The 25,629-nt window shown below is 37.2% G+C and overlaps 1 protein-coding gene across 2 annotated transcripts in view; it reads right to left on the bottom strand.

Moving 5' to 3' along the window:
- Positions 1–25,629, bottom strand: part of LOC139938004 (G protein-coupled receptor kinase 3-like) — a 72,459-nt gene that overhangs the window by 26,027 nt on the left and 20,803 nt on the right. For both annotated transcript variants that reach the window (XM_071933341.1, XM_071933340.1), the window contains exons 3-13: positions 23,993–24,066; positions 16,925–17,026; positions 16,096–16,170; positions 15,836–15,897; positions 11,800–11,851; positions 4,485–4,576; positions 4,103–4,199; positions 3,794–3,875; positions 2,319–2,544; positions 929–1,036; positions 140–206 (exon numbers count right to left, since the gene is read on the bottom strand). In XM_071933341.1, the coding sequence (XP_071789442.1) occupies positions 140–206; positions 929–1,036; positions 2,319–2,544; positions 3,794–3,875; positions 4,103–4,199; positions 4,485–4,576; positions 11,800–11,851; positions 15,836–15,897; positions 16,096–16,170; positions 16,925–17,026; positions 23,993–24,066 (1,037 nt within the window). The remainder of the gene's footprint in view (positions 1–139; positions 207–928; positions 1,037–2,318; positions 2,545–3,793; positions 3,876–4,102; positions 4,200–4,484; positions 4,577–11,799; positions 11,852–15,835; positions 15,898–16,095; positions 16,171–16,924; positions 17,027–23,992; positions 24,067–25,629) is intronic.

The raw sequence follows: 25,629 nt of genomic DNA, 5'->3' as shown, positions 1-25,629 counted from the left end.
ACTTATAAGTGTAGTCGTCAAAAACCCAAAACCAGCATAAATTGATTTGAAAATGACAAATATAATACATTGACTTGAAACAAACAGATGTAAAGCTTAACAAGCGCCATAGGTGGATGTGCTCCTTGGTAGTACATACCATAGTAAGTGTCATCCTATCTATCTCATGCTTATCCTTCGTCTTGTGCTGTCTGAAGGGACTATGCCTGATTCACAACAAAATAAACATATCAAGTTACATTGCCATTGTTATCAACTATCACCATATCATCATTTCTACCACAAAGTCAACTATCTCATACACACCAACACAATTAACCTGAAAATCACAAGTAGAAAATCACAACTATTTTACAAACTGCTGTTTTGGAGTCATTCTGCTTACTATTTGGATGAGTTTAGTAACTCTCCGAATAGATAATGCTACATTGTAATGCGCTATCTATTGGTTTCTTCAATCCAAAATCATCTTTTTATTTATCAAGTGGTTGCTTTCATTAACAAGTACATAATAACATCATGATACTGCATTCAGCTCAATCAATCCAATTGGTTGAGAGGTGGTCACATGATCAAGTTTAGTCAATGAAGTCTGTAAAACATAAACAACTGAAGGCAAAGTCCTCTTCTGATCTGATTCAAATGGCAATACCCGTCTGTCAAATCCTTCTTTAAATAATCTGTGCATTATTATTAACAGAAAACAATTTGTGTATTTCTTCATATTGAGCTCCATGTCATTTCGTCTGCACACCTCAACAGAGGAAGATTAAAAATACACCCCTTTGCAAGCAGGCAAACATGAAGCATAAAAGTACGTAACCCCAAAACAAATAAAGCTGTACAACGGATTATCACGGATTTGGCTGAGTGATTGTAAAACCTCGGATGGAATCAACACATTTTCGAATATCAAATAACTTCTTACCCTTTGAGTAATTTATATAACATACAACCAAATGAAAACCAGTCTGCGCTGGAGTCATATGCAGTGCCTTTGGACAACACTTCTGGTGCCATATATCCATGTGTTCCTCTGTCAAATAAATAAAAGAAACAATATAATGTACTCCATGTAGCATATATAAATATTCATACAGACAGACAGTTTTGCTATTACTATTGGTGGAGAGCACTTCACGTAGGGGTGTTTAAACGGCCGATAAAGAATGTTTAAGGCCAGCTGGTTTTGCATGTTGGCGGCCGGCAGGCTCAAGTAAGCCACTTTATTACGCTGAACCCAATTCATGTAGCTATTAGTACCAGCATGTGGTCTATTTTGTTCATCAGTGTCAACACAACCCAACGCGCTCAAACATTTTTACAAAAGTTTTAGACATTTTAAAATATTGAAATTCACTGAAGTTTTTTTTGTCACAGATTGTCTATTATTGTGAAAATGTCTCACTTTTTCATAAAAGGGTATTTTTATGGGAATAAAAAGAGTAGTGGCACGTTCTCTAACGACTGTTAAAAACCTTGCCTACTCTTTTATTCCCTTATTAATTGTTTTGTATCACTTGTATAACATCACAAAACTACCGACTCAAACAACAGTTTGACAGGTCTGTTTTCTACCCTGCATAGTGGAGAATGACGACTGTAATTGCAGAACTGCGCAGTAAGCAGAGCCATGCAACACGTCCAAGGTTTAAGGCATTCAACTTATTCATGAATAGAACCATTTTGCTGGGGAAACCTTTGACAATAGCAATGCATTTATTGAAAGAAACATAACAAATGAAAGAGTAGCATCCAGTTGTGAAATCTTTCTTCAAGGAATGAAATGGTGCTATCAGACCATTGGTCATTTTAATAATAATAATATAATATAATATCGAAGTCTTATATAGCGCACGTATCTACCAAACAAGGTACTCAAGGCGCTGAGTGTATACAAACTTTCAGAAAGATAGGTTGTTGCAGTGATGAATTTTTAAACCCAATTAGTTAGCACCTTATAAGGGTTTACAGGTGCTACGGCGCATTAAGCAGCCACAGCCAGGAACACCGGGGCGAACCCCTTCTCTTTTCGGTAAGTGCACTGGGTTCTTTTACATGCGTTACACAACACATGGGACCAACGACTTTATGTCCCATCCGAAGGACGAAGCAATGGTCAAGTGTCTTGCTTAAGGACACAAGTGTCACGGCTGGGGATTCGAACCCACACTCTGCTGATCAGAAACACCAGAGTTTGAATTCGGTGATCTTAACCACTCGGCCACGACACTTGGCTAATGTATGTGAGTAATCTACTGAGGTTGGTTGTCAACTCCAACATCCTTTAGACAAGCCCTTCTACATCAAATACTTACACGCTTGCATGTGGTTTCTTCTTTGAGAAGTCACATGCTAGACCCAGATCTGAGATTCGAACATGTCCATTTTCATCTAAGAGTATGTTGGCAGGCTTGAGGTCCCGGTACACCACACTGCGATTGTGCATGTGTTCTAACCCTAGCATAATCTCTGTAGCATAGAACTGAACCTCCTTCTCAGAAAACACACCATGCTGGGATAAATGGTAATGTAGATCACCACCTACAAAGGTTCAAAACCATTTATTGTTATTAGCAATTATCAATAGACGGGTACAATAGAGTATTGTTATTAGGCAGACAAAAGTGCTTAGACAAAATGTGCAGACACATTTTAATGAGCACAATATCCAACAAAATAAAACCAATCCAGTATGACGCAATGTCACATGTTCTTGTAGAATCAACCAATCAGGAAAGAGACTCACTGGATTGTGAAGTCAAGATTAAGACAACTGCCATTTGGCTGACTAGAAAAGCCCCATTCTTATCAAATAGCTTTCTCAATATGTCTAAATTCGTTCTAAGAACTAACACAAAATATCTTCAACAATACTTTTAAATTCACTTAAAAAGTTTGTTTTCCTACATTCCTGCAGCTCAGGTATCACATGTTGGTGACCATGGAGGTAGAAATGAGTTAATGAGCTGATTAATATTTAACTTTTTAAATTTCAGGTCACCTCCAAAAAAGACATGAGTCAATACAACAAATTAGTTTTTCTTTTTAATTTATTTCTTGGATGTCAACAACTTTTCTGCCTGATTGATAATCTGCAGGAAACTTGTTGAGGGTAAAAATCAAGATATAAGCTTCAGCTTTAAATGCCACAGCAGAATACATGAATCAATCAGCTTAGCTTATGGCAAGGATTGATTGTCCTGAGCTTTGGTTCATCCAGCCAATTGGCCTACTCTACTGTCAATCCTATCATCTCATTGTTACATCTGTATTGTTGAAGTTTACCTGCCATAAAAGTTGAGTTATGAGGTGAAATTTTGATGCACAAATTCAAAGGGTTGCATGGGGCCATGTCAATTCTGGCACAACCTGTAAACCACCTGTCTGCATGCATGGACATGTCTTCTATTACACTTATGTCCCTTAGTTTATACACACAACCATTTACCAGCTTTACAGCCCAAAGAAGAGCTGAAGATCTGCCTGGACAAATCCTGAACATTTGAATCAGTTTTCTCTTAGTATAGACATACCTCCATAGAGAAGAAGAAAGAAGGATTCCACACAGGGCTCGCTGTGGACTTACCTGACTCTCTCTCTTTGTATGTGTTTATCAAAAGGATTGGACAAACAAGAGATATGACCACTCTCGGGCTTTGTCAATATTCTCTTGAGTGTAGCTTTATTTTTGTCAAGGTAAAGGAAGATCTTAATAAAAAACTACATTTAAAATCAAATTAGAAAACATCCCTATAAAGCATTATATGTCTTCTACACATCTTGCACATACCATTCATTAGATCCAGAATGAAGCACAGCTTGTCTGGTGTCTGGAATGCATAGGTCATGCACACTATGAACGGACTGTCATTCTGTTTACAAAGAGAAATCAAATTAGTTTTTGACTTGGGTCTCTACTTAAACCAATTTGAAAGATTGAAGGCAATAAACTCGCGTGAAAGCAATAAACTCATGCACTTAAACGGGTCCCTACATGTATGTTCCAATACCAGTCAGACTTACATACACCATAATGTAGTCATTTTATGTTAACTCAGTGACTAATAATAACATAATGTATTTATTTTGGTGACATTACCTCACTGACTAATGACAACATGATGCGTTCATTTAATGCCAATGTTTCTCCCTGTTTCATCTTGATTCTCTTCTTATCCAGACATTTCATTGCATACCTGAAATTCAAAATAATATTATTTGTGTAGATTGCAATACAATTATCACAAAATCTTCTGTAAACAAATTTAAAATGGCATCTGATTCTTCAAACTTAACTACAATCAGCAGAGTGGCGATCAGCTAAATTAAAGCACTAACTTAAAAACAACATCCACGTTCATTAACACTCAATGGTCAATTGGCCCAATGGTAGTCAAAAAACGTTTTTTTTTCCACCAAAAACCCAAAACCAACATAAAGATAAAGAATGGCTTTCTGACTTTCAGTTGTAATGAACTTACATTTTGCCTGTGTCTGCTTTCCTACATCCATAGACTTCCCCAAAGCCACCTCTTCCAATTATTCTGTGTACACTGAAGTCATTCATTGTTAACTGCAGGGAACAAAATAAATCGATGCCATGTTGAAAGTTTAGTACTGGTTCAATAGATGTTCTTGTCACAAATCACATTGAGTAAACTTACAAAAACATGCCTTCTTTCTTTTAATATGAATATGATTACCATCACTATTGTTATTATGTAAAACGCATCCCATGTTGGATATCCAGCTGCAACCAAACACATTGCCAAAACTAATCTAATGTGCCCCAATAATGTACATGTATGGTAGTGATTTATACTGTGGCCAGGCAAATATAAATTGTGGTATCAAATTAATGGGCCAAATACTAGGATAAATTAAACATACTGTAAACACACAAACAATGTCTCCAGAAATATAGCTGCCTTAAAAAGCTGCCCAGAAAATGTGATTTTTAACAGGAAAACGTCATCTACCCAATTCTAACTTAACATTAATTTGGACAAAGAACTGTTAGTATTATTTAAGTTATTTTATTGCAGACAGCACAATGTGCAGTCAATACATAAATGTATTAATGTAAGCAAACCATCTGCAATGTTTAATGTTAAGGTACAGCATTTCAAGTCAGCCCTTCTCATAAAACACAAATGAACATGGATGTACCATGGATAGATTGAGCAAACATGTTGTGCATTGGCTAGCCTTGTAGCTGGCTTAGCATACCCCACATGTACCTCTATCATGTCGTTACATTGGGCACCGCTCTACTAGTATTTAAACAAGTGCTACACGCTGACAATGACTTGCTCATGATGTCACTCTTAGTTACCATGGAGATCACCACATCCCTTTCACCTTAATAAGATTCCTGAATTGCTTTAAATATCATTAATGTATAAATGACATCACAAATCCAGGTATGGCTGGCAGGAAATCTACATGTTCATATCTATACGCATACATGTATGTCCCCCACCCCTCCTAGGTTCAGGTACTGTACAGTGCAGTGTAAATGTGACTTGTAGTTCAGCAATTTTAAGGCTTTCAATATGGTCACGCTTGTGGAAGGGACCAACATTACAGAATGTGTCAGATTCAGTGCTTCTATTTAAAATTTAGTTCAACAAAAAACCTTAATATTTGAGTCATGCCCCTGCACAAATGACAATAGCAGCCTGGTTACCATTGTTTGCCCTTTGTATTTAAGGCATGTACACAATGTAAAGGGAGTAGACATAAATGACACGTATATGAACTGTACCTGTATAAACTAGTCAACAAAATATATTCTGTTGATGTACCTAGAAAGTGACTGGTTACAAGTTCTTTGTTGTAGTTAAGTCATATGTAAAGTCAGGGTTTTACTTGGATTTCAAATCTTGAACCACTGTATATTGACGCAAGCAAACATTGTTAAAAACTGATTGTTGAAGAGCTGTAGTAAGAGTGATAAAGAAAAAGTTAACACATTGTTCTAAGTTAAATATCCAGTTTGGGCATATCTACATAAAGTAAAAGATTCGTTGTTTAGGTTTGAGTTTGTTCTGGTTCTTTCACTTTTTACGCTTCCAAGTTTGCATTGATTTGGAAGTAAATCTTTCTTTGAATTAATAGCCGATTGCCAAAATCTTGGAAAAGGCTGATGCCATTTTAATTGTCAAACATCTGATACAGATGGATGTGTATACAAGTGGTCACGTCATCAGGCTGTGGTCGCGAAGTTGTATGAATCAAGCAATTATGATTGAGCAGAAAGCACACCAGCATAATAAGCACTATTCAAAGAAACTTGTGTAAGTTTTACCTTGCCATTTGATATAATTTATATTGAAAATCCCAAATGATCAGTTTCCCCAAATATTACAATGCAGATGTGAATAGGACTCCGCACAAAAGCTAAAAATAGAAGCTTAGTACCTGGATGCCAGACAACATGTCATGTTACTAACGTACGCACGCAAATAATGTCTAAACTTGACGTATACTACCATGTACTGAATGTACTAGTAGTACTGCTGCGGTTTGTCACGCCAATGATGCGATGACCGCGCAAGTGCTGGAATATGTACATGTATCTGACAGTTAAAGTGACATCATTAGTGCACTGTGCTATTAAGAAAAACAAAAAACTACACAGTGTACATGTGACTAGCTCTGACAAACAAGGTATGTCCCCCAAGGGTAGTTGTTATTTTTTAAACATAAATTTAAAAAATAATTGTAAAATTTCGGAAAACAGACTTTTGCTATTTTTACAAGCTTCACAACCTAAAACAACAGCTATATTATTTCTGTGGTACACAATTTACAAGTATAACTTTCCTTAAATAATTTGATTAAGTTGGAAAGAAGGCCGTCTATTTTCTAATTACCCCAACTGTTTGTCAATAAGTCCAAGGAGATGAGAATTAATTTGCTTTGGCAAAGCAATGGCTATGTATTGCCTGATACCATTATGCAACAGCATTGAACTCTTCTGTCTATTTACAGCACTATCTGTATCCATGCCATGTAACCAATGCCAACAAGCTATACATGTACATCACTGTTTTTTCCTTGTCGTCATGTAATATGAGAAGATCAGACAGTTTGGTAAATAGTGTGCCAGCGAATGATAATCCAATCAATGAACAGAGAGAGAGTCCAAGAAATCTGAACCAATCCTGTAAACCAAGCATTTTCTGAACAGGCCATTTTTTAACTGAACATGTTGGTCTTCTCTCCAAGACCAAAGGTTACAGTGCAAATCACTCATGAGGACTCCATTGGGCTCATTAATGGTAGAAAACAGTCACAAATAAACATTCAATATTGATGAAACTTCCCAGAAAGATGAAATTAATAACATTATGAACTTTCAGCGATGTCCTTCGGCCTTGGATATGGGACGCAGAAGCGCTATATTTTTCCGTATTCCACTCGCGCTTGTGTGATAATAATAACTCAACTGTAGATAACCCGGTTCTTGAACTACAACCATGAATAATTGATGACTGTTCATGGCTTACAACAGTCGTGAATGAGGTTGATCCACACACTTATATTTGACAGTGATTATCATTCATAAGCTTCATGGCCTCATTACATCTTCATATTATGTATAATTAAAAAATTGAAACTATATTTAACTAATTCCAAGGTTTTCATGTATGAAAATGGGTAATTCATATGATTGCCAAAACTTGGGTTTAAAGGCAGTGGACACTATTGGTAATTGTCAAAGACCAGCCTTCTCACTTGGTGTATCTAAACATATGCATAAAATAACAAACCTGTGAAAATTTGAGCTCAATCGGTTATCGAAGTTGCGAGATAATAATGAAAGAAAAATAACCCTTGTCACACGAAGTTGTGTGCGTTTAGATGGTTGATTTCGAGACCTTACATGTAAGTTCTAAATCTGAGGTCTTGAAATCAAATTCTTGGAAAATTACTTCTTTCTCGAAAATCGTGGCACTTCAGAGGGAGCTGTTTCTCACAATGTTTTATACCATCAACCTCTCCCCATTACTTGTCAACAAGAAAGGTTTTCTGGCAATAATTATTTGTGTAATTACCAAGTGTCCACTGCCTTTAAATTTGACAGCTAGAAAGTGTATAAGGTTTTAATTGTTCTTTATATTCAACTGTGAGATGTAAAATAGATGTAAACATTTGAATTTTACAACAAAAGTAAAAAATAAATGGATCATTCACGCTATGACTAAAAATGAATACAAATAGGGGCACTTAAATAGGAAACCTGGTATATTTTATGTATTTTATGTATGCAATACATGTTGTAGCTTGATTTGTTAAGGTGATACCTCAAAAGGGATCTGTACAATACAGAGTATATACTGATATGTAATGATTACTAGTGTTGATTAATATTTGAGCCTACCAATAAGTGTATTATGAGTTTATAACTGCCTGCCACTGGGCAGAATCAAGAATTGCATTTGAATTTTTCATCATACTGTTGAATGAAATGTTCATGAAAACTTCAGGAAAAATGTTCATACAAAATTCATCAAACAATTGCCTCATTTGTTGTTCATGATCATATTGAATAACTTTGAACTGATGTCAAGAACATTTATGAACTGTTTATGGATATTAATGAATCCATGATCATCTCACCTGGGTCTACTACTGTAAATGCAAAGTTATTCATTTATTTTTTAATATACAGTTCATACTCTGATATGACACCCCTCAAAAGGTGGATCAGTACTCATTTAAATTGTGAAATGTTCTATTAGACTTTTAAGCTTTTCCAATGGAAAATTGACTTGAAAATGTTGGCGTTTTACACTGAGCTGTTTTAAAACTACAGGAGTTCCAAAAGAACTGAAATTATTGCCAGGATATCACGAATATAACATACTACACATATCTTGATATTCATCACAAGTAGAGTTCCTACATGTACATGTACTTTTGTGTCCCCTGCCCCTTATTGGCATCAGTCACCACTGCAAAGCACTTTACCCCAACATTCATTTACACATATAAAATGTCCTAACATTGCCTCTCATTCTAAATATTGCATAACATCATTAACTTATTGTTGAATGTACACAACAACAGGGTCATTAAATTACTGTTGATTGTTAACTGCCTGGCACTAGCAATACCCTGATGCTTGTGGTTGTGGCTCTATGACACCAATGATTAGGGATTGATACATGTACATAGATGTGTAGCACCACAGAGCAAGGACCATTAATCTTTGTCACAACAATCATCAATTCAACATTGAAACACTGCATGATCCATTTTTAATACACAGTTTCCAAACAATGTCATTAAAAGTCTGGAATTCAAGGGTTGAAGTATTGTGAGTTGGATCTGGGTACAAATAGTATAGTCTATTTTGTTGACATGATTTCATATTTTTTATGGTAAAAAAACCGACTGAATACATGTAAATTCCTGGATCCAAACCATGTACATCTTTTTTAATGAAAACCTTTTTTGGGTGTAGATGTAAGACCATTTCAGAGAGTACCTTACTATGTTTATCTTCAAGTACGCGCTAATCCTCCAATCAGATTCACAGAATGGAGTGGTGATAAAACCTATATTGCACGGCTAATATCACCTGGGTCTTGTGTGTTCTATGGTCATGCGCCAAGTTTGCTTGAAGATAAATACGCGTCTCGTTTAATATGGGACGCAGAAGCGCCATCCGTATTCCACTCACGCTTGTGTGATAACTTATAATGTATCTATCTACCTTTTCTCTTTGCTATTTTTCTGTTGTTTCCTTACCCCCTCATTGCAGCCACACCTTGTGTCCATGTGCCCATACAAACAATTAAGAATGTTAACATTCAATTCCATCTATGAAAATGTTGACAAACTATTTGACTTTTGTTCACATTTTTTTACGAGCAGGAAGATGTCAAAAATTCTACAGTGTAAATGTAGGTGGTCAAATGGGACAAACTCGATCTCATATCAACCCTTAATTAATGTGTAAATGTAACATTTTTGTTGGCTTGCCCAGGGGCCTAGTAAATGAAGGGTTTTGACTAGCCTGCCGCTGCTTTCACTTGCATTTGGCGACCAGTTGACTATTAATATTGAACCCTGCTCTATGAATTCAGACCCTGTGATTTTACTAAAACTAACATCTCATTGGGCAAGTTTTTAAGGTCAGGTAACAGTCAATTTCAAAATGGATGCCTGTCATGCAAATAACACAAATATCACTACAAGTATGGTTATCTGATCCAAATTCACCCCAACTAAGTAAATCTATCCAGTGTAATTGTTATAAAGAGTGGAATGTCGCCCACGTCCAGATGTGTTATTTTGTAAATGTCATGATACCATCATTTCAAGTCCATTGACTGGTCATGGCATAGATGGCCATTAACTTAGTATGGTATCAATCCTGGGTATCATACTATAGCTATGGTATTTAGTCTAGTCCCAACCTCTGTCAGGTTTGCTTGGACAATATCACTGGCAACATCATAACAGCAATAACAACATATTCACATTACATCAATCAGATAATTGATTTTTGAAATGATTATAGTGACTAATACAAAACACTGCATATGCTAAGAAAACAAAACATTTCAAGTCAAGATATTAAAGAAAACCAATTTAGTGATTGGTATGGAACCGTCCATTTCAAACTTCAAAGCATAATGTAAGACTCACATTATTGAAAGTTAATGGCTTCTGTGCAATGGTCAGTGTTTTTAAAATGTCCATATATAAAGCCATACTACATTGTACATTAAAGAGAGGGTATACCTTTGCTAATTTCTGTAAACAAAATTCACCATAAAAACTAATTCTGTAAAAAACACTGTAGCAGTTGAACAAATACATTATGAGAATTGCTTCCCTTCAAAGGAAAGTGGTTTTAGAGAGATGGATTCAAAAACATTTTCTGAATAATTCCAAAAAGGTATGCTTTGCCTATTAACCACTTAAATTTGTTTTCCTAAAGCCCAGTTCATACTTCCGCAACGAATTTCGCACTAAGTTGAGTTAATTGCCCTCAACTCTCTTACGAATATCAAAGCGAAAGAGGAGTTGTGACGTCAAATTCGCATGGCATTTGCATTCGCATGAAGTATGAATCGGGCTTCATACAGTGCTAAACTTGTACAGTATCAGTACAACACACCAGTCTGCAACACACACCCAGGGCATGTGTAGCCTCTAAAAGTGGAACCTCCTATATCAACTGGGTGTTCCGACAAACAAAGACCAAAGCAATTGTTTACCACTATGTGTATTTTCTCTTTTGTTTTTATACCTTAGTTTGAATGTTACAAGTGCATTAACATGTACACCATGTACATGTACACTATCCATACATTATTCTACACACATTCAGCATACACAGGAAATTAATCTTGACGACTGTTGCTACAAGTATGTACATCATACCATAGAGCAAGGAACATGTTATCATGTATATAATGTTTTTGATGGTAAATTTGCTGGTGGTGTGATGCAGTGTAAAGGCTGGTTTATAGTCGGTCGCTCAATGGAAATCTTGATGCGTGATCCTAAAAAACAGTTTAAAGTCATCGGTCATGAGGCATGCACACTGTTTTTGTTTTTTTTATGATCGCCGCATCATGATTTTCATTGCGCGACCATCGTGTGACCAACACGCGACTGACTATAACTGGGCCGGAAATATGCGCCAATCTTACAACATTTAAAAGAATTGCCAGCAATCACTTGTATTATAAAACAACGTACAGAACATCGACTAACATGTATAAGGAACTACATTGTATTAAATGAACAATACTTAAACAGAATACTTACATTTATATTTAGCTCTACATTTTTCCACTGGCAAAACCTAGTAAATTTATCACTGCAGGAAGAAAAAACGGGAAATTTGCATCAATTAATATTTTACACCAATCATGTGAATGACAAGTGAATTAAATTGTACAAAGTAGGTATACATGTACATGTGCCACCATGACCTGTGTTATGGAAAACATGCTCCACAGCCTGAAAACATTATGCTGCAAAAAAGCTACAAATATTATTTATTCTGTAGCCCTACTAGCATTGATTGCCACTGCATTTGTTTGTCTGGATCAGTCTGGTTTGGTTAGCCAAGACTACATGTATCTATCTGAGCAAGCTCTGTAAAGCCATATTTTCCCCTGCCTCATGAAATACAGAGTGCTGGATTTCTTTGAGAAAAATATGAAACAGCCAGATTCCACCTAAGGTTTATATTCTGCCACATTTGCTTTCATTTATGCAACCCAATCACTGTAACTGTACAAAGCTACATGATTGGGATTTTACAAAAATGAACTGAAAAATAAAATAACATATAGCCTAGCCGTTGCAAACTGCTTTAGGTGTTGCAAGGACTATGGTTAGTGGTCTGCATTCTAGCCATTGCAAACTTCTTTAGCTGTTGCAAGGACTATGGTTAGTGGTCTGCATTCTAGCCGTTGCAAACTGCTTTAGCTGTTGCAAGGACTATGGTTAGTGGTCTGCATTCTAGCCGAGTTTGAGGCTGAATGAGAAAGACTAGGGATGCTAGGGCTGAAATGTCAGGCCATTAACTATTTGGGGCATGAAGTGGTGAATTTGCAAGTTGATAATGTCTGATACTTGGATATTGTAAGTTGATGAGATTTCTTTATTGGCAATTGTGTCTGTGGAAATTGAACTACTATACAAGCAGGCCAGAGATAAATAAAACACAATGTATTTGATTGGTTAGACGATGGTTAGACGCACCCTTTTACTGTGCTCACACTGAAACATGTACATGTACATGCACAGTAGCACCTTGTGTGCACAGTGTGCATAAACAGACTACCTGCTTAACATGTGCAAATTAATATTTTTAACATACGGAAGGTTTTAACGTTGAATAGGAATTTTCTCACAAGAGATTCCAGATAGAAGGTGGAAGGCCTGCTTTTGAAAGTTGCATTTTATATTCGCATGTAATTTTGTGTCTACGCTTTATGGAGTAATTCAGACAAATTCCAGATCACACCATGTACAGTTCATGCCATATGCAGAATGTAAAAGGAAAACATGTTTTGCAGTGCTGGTAGTTAGCGACATTCAGTGTGGTTGTTTGTCATAAACTTTTTGTGTTATGTGAAGAATATCATGGAATATCTGGCTCATTATCAGCCCGCTTAAATATCCTCCATAAATTAGAGGATACTCCATAAATGTGATACTCCATAAATGTACATTAAATCTTGTTGCTGGTATTTCCAAGCATGAAATATAATAAAAGGTTGTTTTTTTTCTGTGTAAATCCACCAATGTATTTGAAGGTGTTTGTGCGCATCAAAGGTAATTCACTGGTTACTAACAGATACTAACATGACTTTTCAAGACTTTTTAGTATTTGTATTGTGAGCACGTTTTAACACAAGTCTAAAGGCCAGATTATAGTCGGTCACGCGATGGTCGCGCGACGAAATCTTGCGCGCAATCCTAAGACTGAGGCCTAAAAACCGTGTCTTGTTATGATCGCGTGTCAAGATTTCCGACGCCCGACCATTGCTCGACCGACTATAACTCGGCCTTTAAAAAACAACCATGAAAAAAATATGAAAAAGTCCGAGGGGGGGGGGGGGTCAATTTTTGTTTTCACAAGTTTCCAAGATATTTTACTGGCTTGCATACATGTATGAATGTATTGCACATAATTTCCAAAGTTCCAAAGCATAAAACAACCATTTTAATGGATTTGCGATTCAATGATCGGTTTCCGACAACACACCTTGAAAACAAATTAATTGACTTAACTCAACAATTCCCTCTATTTAAGCAAAAGTTGTCAATGTTTGAATATCCTTACTCAAGCATGATATTACGTCTTCAAAAAAAAGTAGACTGCATTTTATCCAGTTTGTGGGTCGTCCTTCACAGTAAAAATGATGTAGGCATTAGAAGTATATTAAATTAGAAATTTCTAATTTTCCAAGGACAAACAAATCTGAAATCAGACTTGAGTAAGAAGAATATCACGCCTGCTTGAATTCATCAAAGCCGTTTATAGTATGATCTTAATGATGCTGGACTACAGTACGTGTATGTAGGAAGTATAGTAATATAAATATAACATGCTTATTTTGGATGGCCATATTTCTCTCGTTATTGAAAGTTGACAAACTATTTAGTTTCTTGTCTTGGGAACTTGTTTGTCAACTTCCAATATTGACTGTCCACCCCAAAATAAAGCATGTCTTGTTTCATATACATCATACATATTCAGTTGCAACTTTATTGTCCACACTGTTCTCTAGTTAAAGCCATTATACACTTTCGGTAAACAGTATTGTCCAAGTCCCACACTTCGTGTATCACAACTTATATATAAAATAACAATCCTGTGGAAATTTAAGCTCAATCGGACATCGGAGTCGGGAGAAAATAACGGGAAAACCCACTCCTGTTTTCGCACGTTTCGCCGTGTCATGACATGTGTTTATAACAAATTCTCGTTAACGAGAATTTATATTGTTTTACCGTTTTCTCAAAAAGTAAAGCATTTCATGGACTAATATTTCAAGAGAAGTCTTTCACCATTACCTTCTGTAAACCCTGTAAATTATTTGTAAATCTGTGAACTTTTTTTTTTTTTTCTGTACCGAAGGGGTCCAATGGCTTTAAGTATCATCGAGCTCGAGAAAAACATGGATTGATATTGACATGTACAGAAATGCATCTTTTATGCGTATGTGTGTGTTTCATGATTGCATCTTAAAGCGCATGACTAGTAGACTTTTGCATGCATTCCTTTGCGACAAATCACACAAAAAGTATTAAACGTCCATTGCACAGTGTATAGGCACACCGCTGAACAAGATGCAACATGAAAAACATAAACACTGGCTTGCCAGACCCCATTCACTGCATGTACATCAACACATACATGTACTGGGGTCACTGTGAGGGATTGTAATTTTGTTATCACGATGATAAATAAAACATTGCTTGTATTTATTTATTTTCTTGTTTCGTTTGAAAGTTTTTTTCCAAAACATAGTTTTATACATGTACTTATTGTCCCACAGCTAGATAAAGTGCGCAGACACGTACATGTACAACGTAATTTTCCCTACTGTTTCCCAATGAGTGGACTGCAAATACACTGCATACAAATGATAGCAAACATATAGTGGATGCTTTTACAGTGAGAATGTTCGTCCTCTGTTGGCAGAATCTTTGCGTAATCTTTGTAGATGGACTTTTTGTAAAGATCACTCAACCGTTTTGGAATTTTAATTATAGTTTGGGCTGGCCATAAAAAAATTGTAGAGTGCGCGAATTTATAAAAGTTCAACTTTTCAAAGATTGCGCCCATCATTATAATTTTTAATATTGCGGAGAGCAGCATGGCAGTGACTTAGTTCTTCTGTACATGTAGGTAAGTTCCATTGTCAAAGCTTTTTTAAACTTCACAACATGAACGTGCAGATTTATTTGAAGAAAAATCATAACAAGAAGAATTATCCTGGATAAATGTATTATTTTCTAGTATAAAATTAAATGTAACCCTTCACGCATTGATAATCAAAATGAACTCAATCAAATGAACTCAAATGATATCAGACAAGGTGCATCAGAAGATAGGACGCAGTGATTTCTTTTACCTTTGACAGTCAGATAAGGCGTGCCTTATCCCCATGAAATTATGGTACAGTACATGTACATGTATGTATGCATATTTTCTGGTAAGACGAACATGTGCAGGTTTTAAATGTTTGTGTTAAATAGATATTTCTGCCCAGTCAAAAAGAGCTTTGAAGTGTCAAAAAGCAACCACCATGTACACAGTGATTAAACAGTCACAACTTACCTCTCTAAAAACTTGGTGAACATTTCCCCACTTAGTGAGTTCATAATCTCCTTGATATAAGGCTGAAAACAAATTAAAACAATAGTTAACTTATTGATATCAAACAAAATTCACATACATGTACTGTAAGTACACAGGTACATCAAATAAATCTTTTTGGCCACTTACAGTACATGTATGCTAAAACTGTAATAACACAAAATTCAGTTTTTGTAATGGATGTGCACAAAAAGATGAGGTAATATGACATGTGTATTTACCTTGAACAGATCTGTTGAGACTTCTCGCTTGGTGAGGTTTTGTCTGACTGTCTCTACAGCCTCATTTGAAAAGGGCTGTGGGCAAAAAATACACAGTCAGCAGATTAAAATACTTTCCTTTAAATTTATTATTTACTTGTCAGGCAAACAACAATAACTTGTTATCAACGAGGCCATGGACTAGGGTTAGATAGCTCAGTTGGTGGAGCACCAACAGAGGTCTGGATGTCAAGCTTAAAATCTTGTTCTAGTCAACTTTTCTCCGTTCACTCAAAATTATTTGCACAAACCAGTTACTTGATACCCAATTTAAGTAACACTGATATGTTCAAATTGACATGTGAGGAATTACATTGCACATTACCAAAAACAATTACAAAATAAACAAATGAAACTTCTAAGTTGTACATTATAGTTGAAATACATTGTACATTACATGTACATGCCATTATTACAGGGCCCACTTTCATAAAGCCTGTAAGCACACAAATTTACTTAGCATGAAATTTCTTCCTTACAGGCTTTAGCAATTGGGCCCTGTTGATCCTAGAAGCAGACAATATGCACATCTACATCTACATACTTGTATAGTAATCAATAAGTTGAGGGTTGGTTACCAACCTGTACACACCCTCTGTATTTGTAAGGCAAGTGATATGATGTACCATATTGTGCATACTGTTTGACATCATGCATGTTCTAACACACATGGCATTTCTGCTCAATTAACTTAAATTTTATATTCCTATGTTCACAGGGAATGATTAATCCTAGTTGAATATGAGTTTGATGAAGAATTACAATGTAAATGCATACAGACAATACTCACATGTGAACTAGACAGGAGGTCTTTCATGACGTAATTGTCAAATATTTTCCTAGCTCGTTTCAGTCTCTCTTCTTCCGAGTCCAACTTTTCATACTCTATTATCTTGAAACAAGAAAGAACATTGTAAATTATTAGATAAATTTTACATCATTTTCATTATTTAAAACTTGTTGATAGGAAACAATGTTATTTTGTCATGTCAGTAGATGTTAGCAACACACTCATTAAGGCTGTTCCCATCTTCCAAGAAAATAAAGGACACAATTCACTTTCCACATGAAGAGCCATCTACTCAGTGTAAAGCTTCCTCAACAAAGTCAAACCAAGTGCAGAAGCTGGGGTTTTCCGAACTGCCATGTGGGATGAGAGACTTGGTAAACTTCCATTTAGAACATCCATGGACATAAGTGCTTCAAAAGAACTCCCTCAGCTGGTGCTGAACCAAGTTGAGTTGAATGGAAGGGCCTCAACAGACTAAGAATATCAAATAGCCAGTGCAAAGTGTCTCTGGGGATACTTAGACTCTGAAGACAAGACCTGCATATGAACATGTACATGTAAGACAGGGTCACAAACTATGGATCACCTCCTGGTTCAGGTTCAGACTGCCACAGGTTCAGGTTCAGACTGTTACAGGTTCAGGTTCAGACTGCCAAAGGTTAAGTCAGACTGCCACAGGTTCAGACTGCCAAAGGTTAAGGTTCAGACTGCCACATGTTCAGGTTGCCACAGGTTCAGACTGCCAAAGGTTCAAGGTTCAGACTGCCAAAGCTTCAGGTTCAGGCTGCCAAGGGTTTAGGCAGCCGAGGGTCCAGAATGCCCCATATTTTCAGGTTGCTACAGGCACAGGTCGCCACAAATTGAGACCTGTGTCTGACTTTGAAATTTGTATAGATGTGCATATTTGTAATTTATGTACTATGTACGTATGTGCACGTTTGTAGTAATCTCCTTATAAACAACCAAATGGTGTCTGTCTGTGTGCATGTCTGTGTGTATGTTTTTCTATCTCCTCCCTGGATACTGCATGGATAATAGTGAAATTTGCAAGGAAGAAGTGAGCTGACTTTATCTTGACATTCATCTATTTTTAAACAAAACTTGATCAAAATTGACCAAGTAAAGGGCAAAAAAACACCAAAATTTGTGGGGGGTTTTGTGCGCCAATATCACTGTATGGGCTGCGTAGGCACAGACAGTCAAAACATCCAGACGTTGGCTTAGTGATATTAAGAGACCTCAATAGAACTGACACCAATCCCATATGCAGAGCCCATGCCCTGAAACAGGTAGTTGACAAACCTACAAGAAACGATGCAATCTTGGACGTTATCATCACTAACATTTAGAACATGTACAGCAGTCCAGTTATAAGTACCCGCCCCGATTGGTCGGAGTGATCATAACACTATAATGGTCTCCCAGTGGAAACAAGATTGATTTGTCCATGTAAGATCTGTCAGACCACTCCCTAAATTGAGCATGCATGAATTTGACAGATGGATAACAGCTCATCAATGGGAAGAGGTTCTGAATGCTACTAGCACTGGTGATAAATCTGGAATGCTTTTTATTCTACGATCAATGCTGCACTAGATCTCCACTTTCCTACCAAATTAGTCAAACTTCACACTTATGACAAACCATAGATCACTAATGAAACCAAAGACCTCATAAAAAAACGTCAGGTTGCATTTGCCTTTGGCGTCTTCTTGTCAACAAAATCAGCCACGCCATCAGTCGAGCCAAAATTCATTCTACCAAAATCGTCTCCAAGGCTTAAAAAAATGCAGTTATCCATCAGGCTGGAATGAAGGAATCCAAAATCACCAATAAGACTCGGAAGCCCACTGTGATTTCCGTCCCAGGCATACCCCAGAATGATGACAAAGCTAACATCAATTCTTTGTTCAACCCCAAAATTCATTTAAAAATATATCGTCAGTTTCCCTTGTGGTTTATATTGGTATCGTAATTAAATTTAAGTGTGATCCCTGGCTACATGGCAGATAACGGTTGAATGGCTTCGGACTGGCACTCCCAAACAAAGATTTTGACTAAATAGGGGACCGCCAACATAGGGCTACATGTAGATAGCTCAGTTGGTAGAGCACCGGCACGTTAATCTGGAGGTCGTTGGTTCGTAACACTTTACTAAATTTTTTGTTCAACCCCATTGTGCTGTCGGGAACAGTGAAGCAACATTTTTGTTAAAAAAAGTGGCACCTGTACATGTAGTTTTTTACGTTTGCCACTGCGTATCTTTTGCTCTCATTGCACATAATATGGGTGGCATGGTTGGTGTGTGCGTAAAGCGCTCGCCTCTCACTAAGGTGACCCCGCTTCGATTCCCGGCCGGGGCCATATGTGAGTTGAGTTGTGCGTTGGTTCTCTGCTGTGCCACAAGGGTTTTCCAGAATATCCGGTTGTCCTCCCTCGGGAAAAATCAAACACTTTCGATCTTGGCTGTGCTCCGTGGTCATATTGGGTTGATGTGGCTGGCAGCCAAAGGTGCCCTTGCATGCCTGCTTCTCAAACACGATGTAGCCGCGTCCTTCGCTAATCGGATGATTAGCCCCCTAAATTATTATAATAAACTCATAAAATGTTTGTTTCCTCCTGCAATATTGTTACCATGGTATAACAAAACAATTGTAGCAAGCTATTACCTGGTCCATGGTGTTTTGTACACCATGGCTCTTGCCTGGGGTGCCATTTGCCCCTCAGAATAACAAAACACCACGGACCCTGTCAGAGATGCCAAGTTCAGAGGCCAGCTATGCGTGAGATTTTTAAAAGCCTACCCCCCCCCCCCCCCCCATAAAAAAAAAATCATTTTGGAAAGCCTTCTTATCTCTCTCGGAGAACGGAATCGTCGCCCCAAAATAATTTGTTTATAGTTTTTTTTTAAATTGAAAAAACTCTTCAGTACACTTCAAACTCACATGAGGTACACTGGAGATGTTGCTGGTTAATGTTGAGGTACGATTGTGTCAGATTATTCACAAAATAAAATCACTTATCAGCTAAAAATTATGCCTAAAATCCTCAAAAAAATATCACTCATCGGCTAAAAATTATGCCTAAATCCTCCGCTCACGACTTCTGCCTGTTGTTGAAGAGTCTTCGCTTGCTTATATTAACAGTATTTTCACTATAGTTTTATCTTACAGAGAATTGAAGCAAGAAATGCACAAGGGTACGTGTACACGTTGGCAAAATTTGATAGGGACCTGTACTAGGTAAAAACCAAAATGAATATTTAACCCCGATGCAAATTTAACATCTTTAGACCATGTTCTGCACAGTGTATTTATACAAGTGTTTGGTAATTGATAAAATTTAAAACTTTTTTGGTTGATTATTGTGAATTTGGGACACTGGTTTTTGTATCTCACAGGTACCGCCCCTAGCACCACAGGATACAATGTATAACAAAATTCTCAACAAATGTTAAAATATGCTGGTTGATTTGTCTGCAAAGCAAATGACATACATGTACCCTGACAGTCATCATGTGAATGATGTGAATGTAATTGTTAGACTGCTAGTGTGTGGTCTGTGGTCTATACTGGCTGCATTTGCCGAGTGAGAGAGCGGCTGAGTGAGAGAGCGTGCCTGTGTGCCACTACCCCAGATGCTGAGATACATGTAGATGGGGAGGTCATCATCACTACACAAAATACCAAAGGTCACAGCAGTCTAGCACCATATAACTCACATACACTCAACGCCGTTTAGCTAATAAATGTAAGGTGAAGCTATGTACATAATTGTGTGTAGATGCTGTAAACAATCTGTCAGCCACATACAGCATACATGAATGTGCCTCTTTATTTGCTTTCTGTACAATAAACATAATAAATTACATCCAAATGTCAAGTCAAAATTATATTAACACACCACACTGCATGAACATGGTGTTTATAAAATATTGGTTTATGAATGAAGCGAACACATTTACATGTTCACTACAAAGGTCACAACGTGGTAGTCAGCAGGACTAAAGAAAATGTAACCCACTTTTATTTAGTAACCCTGCATGCCCGAATATACATGTCATCTTCATCACAACATTTTGACTTTGACTTAAGCATGTCATCCCGGAAATACAAACTAATCAAATAAACAAAATCGGATAATTTTACTGTAAAATAATCTGTTCATTCGTCTAGGGTAATCCAATATGTTTTGTTATCATTTCATTATTAAATAAAACCTACACATTGTGTAGTTTTGAGTAAAAGGTTTTTTTTTATGAATCTCTGAACTAGTATGCTGCAATGGATTCAGCAGCAAACCAGCTAAAAGAGACAATTTGGGGAAATTATTTGTATACAGCATTGTAGACAAGGAGTTTTTGTTCTTTAAAGTGTCTAGGATCTTTTTGTAGGACACAAAACGGGCACAAAACACATTGTCCACAGATTTACATTAAACTGAGACAGTTCGATCGATACACAGTTTGAAGTCACAAAAATAATTTTCGTCCCACTGAGACAAAAATTATTTCATGCTAAAACTGAGACTTAATTTCTGAAATTATTTTTGAGACAAGTAAAACTTTAACCAAAGCTTGCTACTATCATTATCTTCAAATAGTGGAAGTTTAATGTAAATCTGTGGACATTGTGTTTTGTGTTGCAAACAATACCCAAATTCTTTAAGTATCAAGTTAAGTATCAACAAGTGTTGTTGTATTGTATAATAACTAGTTCTAGAGCCCTGATCATTGGGCCAATAACATTCCTTCAATCTTTTCAACTCCCTGGGAAGTATCTTGCTCAAAGAAACATTGTGTCGCCTCTAGGATTCGAACCCACACTCGATTTGATGCTTTTAACTGCTCAGCCATGACACTCTTCATGCATGCACATGTTTCTTATTTATGTTTATTTCAGCAACAAAGGAAATGCTCTCAATAAGCCATAATGGCGAGTTATGTAGGTAAAATGTCTGGTAAAATGACTTGCTCAGTCACAAGTTCCCGCTTACATTTGAGTTTCTAAGACTACAGAGTCAGTTGCTACCGTATTTTCCTGCGGATAAGACGCGTCTTATCTGACTTTTTAGACCCCAAAACCATCGATGCGTCTTATCTTTCGGTGCGCCTTGTCTGCTGACGATTGATTTTTTTTGGGGGATGATCACTGTGTGAAATAAAAAATACCTTCAAGTCCAGTTCAAATCAACGATCTTTGTGTGAAGAATCCTTACTCAATAATGCGGTCGAACAAGGCTATTCAGACACTGAGACCGTATTTTCGTTCGAACAATGTCGCAATCCCCCAGACGGTCCAATTATTCCAACAATGCTGCAACGTGTTTATTCCCCATGACCTTGCTTTCATTCCATTAATGCCGCAATGCGTCTAGCTAGCTTTCGGTCCAACAGAAGTCGGCGGTGTACAAACGTTTTTCTGTGTGGCCGGGTATTCGTTCCGAAAACGATTGACAGTCAGTAACTTCATACAAACGTCATTCACCCAACCGCTATTGTGTGGTAAACTTTGAGGGTTTTTATTGTAGAGAACAACGATCTCTGAAGTGTGCTTTAGGCTGAACGTATTTTAAAAGGATGGGGTAATAATTTATTTTTGTATTTGCCTCTTTTTAGATCTTTGTGATTGATAAGTGCTTTGGGAACTTAACTGCCATCTTTGGTAGGACAAGAGTTTTAAATTTCTGTTACAATAAACGTCCAAATCATATTAATATTTATTGCCTCTTTTTAGACGTTTGCTTTTAAAAAGTATTATGGGAACGTAGCATTATCTTACAAGGATATGATTTGTATTTGTTTGTAAGGCCAAATAAGGTGAGGTTAAACGCCCTCTATTGGTAAAAATTACGCGAACCAGCAATAAATGCATTGAGACAAGACTCGACGTGTCGGCTGCAATGAACGTGCAGTGACATAGATACCCAAATAGTCACTGCTCTCAAGTCCGCAATGGAATTTGACTGCGTGTGCTTGGGATCCGCACAGTCACGTGGGAATTTTGGCGCATTTCCAGGCAGCGCATATGCGAGGGCGTAGCGCAACCCGTCGGCGAACATCGCTCAATACGGTGCCCACATGTCTCCAACATCTGTTGTGCAATGTCGAGTTTGAGCAGCGCAATCCACAGTGTACATGTGCATATTAATGTGCATGCAGCGACATCCAGGCGGAGGATACATTACTACACACACACAACGCTATGTCCGTCTGTGTCGTTGCAATGTATCTGTATCAGCAAGGATCCTCGTTGTGGGACATCGGATGTCCAGGGAGGCATTGTGTTCATGTTGCAAATAAAATTAACTCCAGACAGTGCGTGGACCATGGTTTCTGCCCGCTGATTGGGCCGAACTTTATGTTATTTACAATATACAGCGTTGGCTGATTGGATAAAGGTCGGTATACGTAGGTTCTCAAAGGCAACAAATTACGTCTTTGTGTCAATGTACCGACACCGGGTGGCGCCAGGTGTTCTTTTGTGTGCGGTTAAACGTGCGCCTTGTGCGGCGGTGCGCCTTGTCTGCTGACGTTTGAAAATTTTTTTGGTCATTTTAGCGTCCTGCGCCTTGTCCGCCGAGCGTCTTATCCGCAGGAAAATACAGTACTTGCATGTCACATGATTAGGGGCAAGCTTTTGCGTAGTTATGTAAGAGACTGTGACAATGAAGGCAGTATTGCACAATGGTACCAGGGTCGGCTCATCTGAAGGTTGCTATACAAAGCATGCCCCTAATCATGTGACATAGCAACTGCAGTCTGAGGAATTCAAATAAAAGTGGAAACTTGTGATCAAGCACGCCATTGTACCAGACATTATTCAAATCTAACATGCAAATGGCTTATTTGATGGTGTTTATCTGTGTTGTCGAGATTTATAACTAAAAACTAGTAGCCCATTAATGAAAATGATGGACCCTGTCGCAGCGTGTGTCTACTTGGGTGTGTTTTAAGTGCTTGGTTGTTTGAGTGCATTGCACATGCATCACAATCTGCACACCCAGGTACATACATTGTATGTGAGTTTGATTTAAGACTACCATCAGTTCTTACTTCTGTATACCTACCTCTTCGTAAAATTCCAGCTGTGGTACTGAAATCTCTGAGATGTTCTCACAGAAGTCTTTGAAGAGAAGAAACCCTGCAAAATGAAAATTGATATCAAAATTAATTTACCTACCATATGCTGTTCAATTACAGATTTAATTTCCTTTATAATGAATAGGTTTCTTAAAAATGTACAGCACAAACAGTTTTACAATTTTGTTAAGGACATGTTCTGGTGTTTTGAACTACATATACAAGTGGTTTGGTATTCATGACCCAGCCTACATACCTGTAGCTGTACATACAAGTACTTGGATAATATACGTAATGGCCACAATAAAAGCAGAATCCATGTGAAATTATGTTACATAGACCTACATAAAGTACTAAACGAAAGTATGTATGTACACGTGTACACAACGTGTTCAAGAATGTCAAATCACTATTTGTTCTTCAAGACACTGGCACCTTTGGTCATTGTCAAAGACTAGTCTTCTCACGTAGTGTATCTCAACATATGCACAAAACAACAAACCTGTGAAAATTTGAACTCAATTGGTTGTCGAATTGCGAGACAATAATGGAAAAAACAATACCCCTGTCACACGAAGTTGTCTGCTTTCAGATGCTTGATTTCGTGACCTCAAAATCTAATTCTTACATGTAGGTCTCAAAATCAAATTCGTGGAAAATTACTTCTGTCTCTAAAACTATGTTACTTCAGAGGGAGCTGTTTCTAATCACACAATGTTTTATACTATCAAGTCAGTTTTTATACAACTATTTTGAGTAAATACCATTAGTGTCCAGTGCCTTTAAAGCAGCTGCCCTTTACTTGGATTAATCAATGACTTCACGATTTGTATTTCACTACACTGAGAACATGGATGAACTTGGCACACATCCACGTACATAAACATGTACCAAGCATTAACTCAAAATAATAAACACATAACATGCAATGTGTCACAATGTCTCAGAGAACACATGAAAACATGCCTGCTACAATTTATAACAGGCATTGAGGAGTGACATACTTGCACCAATGCAGAGATTTCACATTTAAAACATCACATTTTACATAATGCAATGGGTCTCAAACCGTTTAAAGCAGAACGTCTCTCGGAACATGTGAATATTGGCTGGTTGATTATCACTGTACCAGAGAAATGTGTTTTTTTCCTTTGTGGTTCCGCCTATCATGCATCATCAATTAGAGCAACGTACAAACATGTAATATCTGAGGCATGTGAGTGGGCAGTAAAATGCAAAAATCTTCTGGTTGTATACATTTGTAGCTTTTGTGCAATTAAATTAAGTCCACACACGAGATTGAACTTGTTATTGTTTGCTACATGTACTATGTTTGCTGGTTCTGAATAAGCTTGGGCGATATCACGATATTATCGAACATCGCGATACTAACTTGGAAATGATTTCGATATCGGATCGATTTGGTTTTTATCGAAATATCGATATATCGCGATATATCGCGATCGATAGAAAATATCGCAATATCGGGATGTATTTTCTAGCTGAGACATCATGCACCCCATAGATTTGGAGTAAAACCAGAAGAATAGGTCATTAGAACACCTCTCTTTTGCTATGACTGTCTCTTCTACAACTTTCACTGGGAGTTTGAAGACGGATGATG

Source organism: Asterias amurensis, chromosome 6, assembly GCF_032118995.1.
Source record: "Asterias amurensis chromosome 6, ASM3211899v1".
In the NCBI taxonomy this organism is placed as follows: domain Eukaryota; kingdom Metazoa; phylum Echinodermata; class Asteroidea; order Forcipulatida; family Asteriidae; genus Asterias; species Asterias amurensis.
Note: the sequence above shows the minus strand (reverse complement) of the source record. Positions and strands in the feature narration are given on the sequence as shown.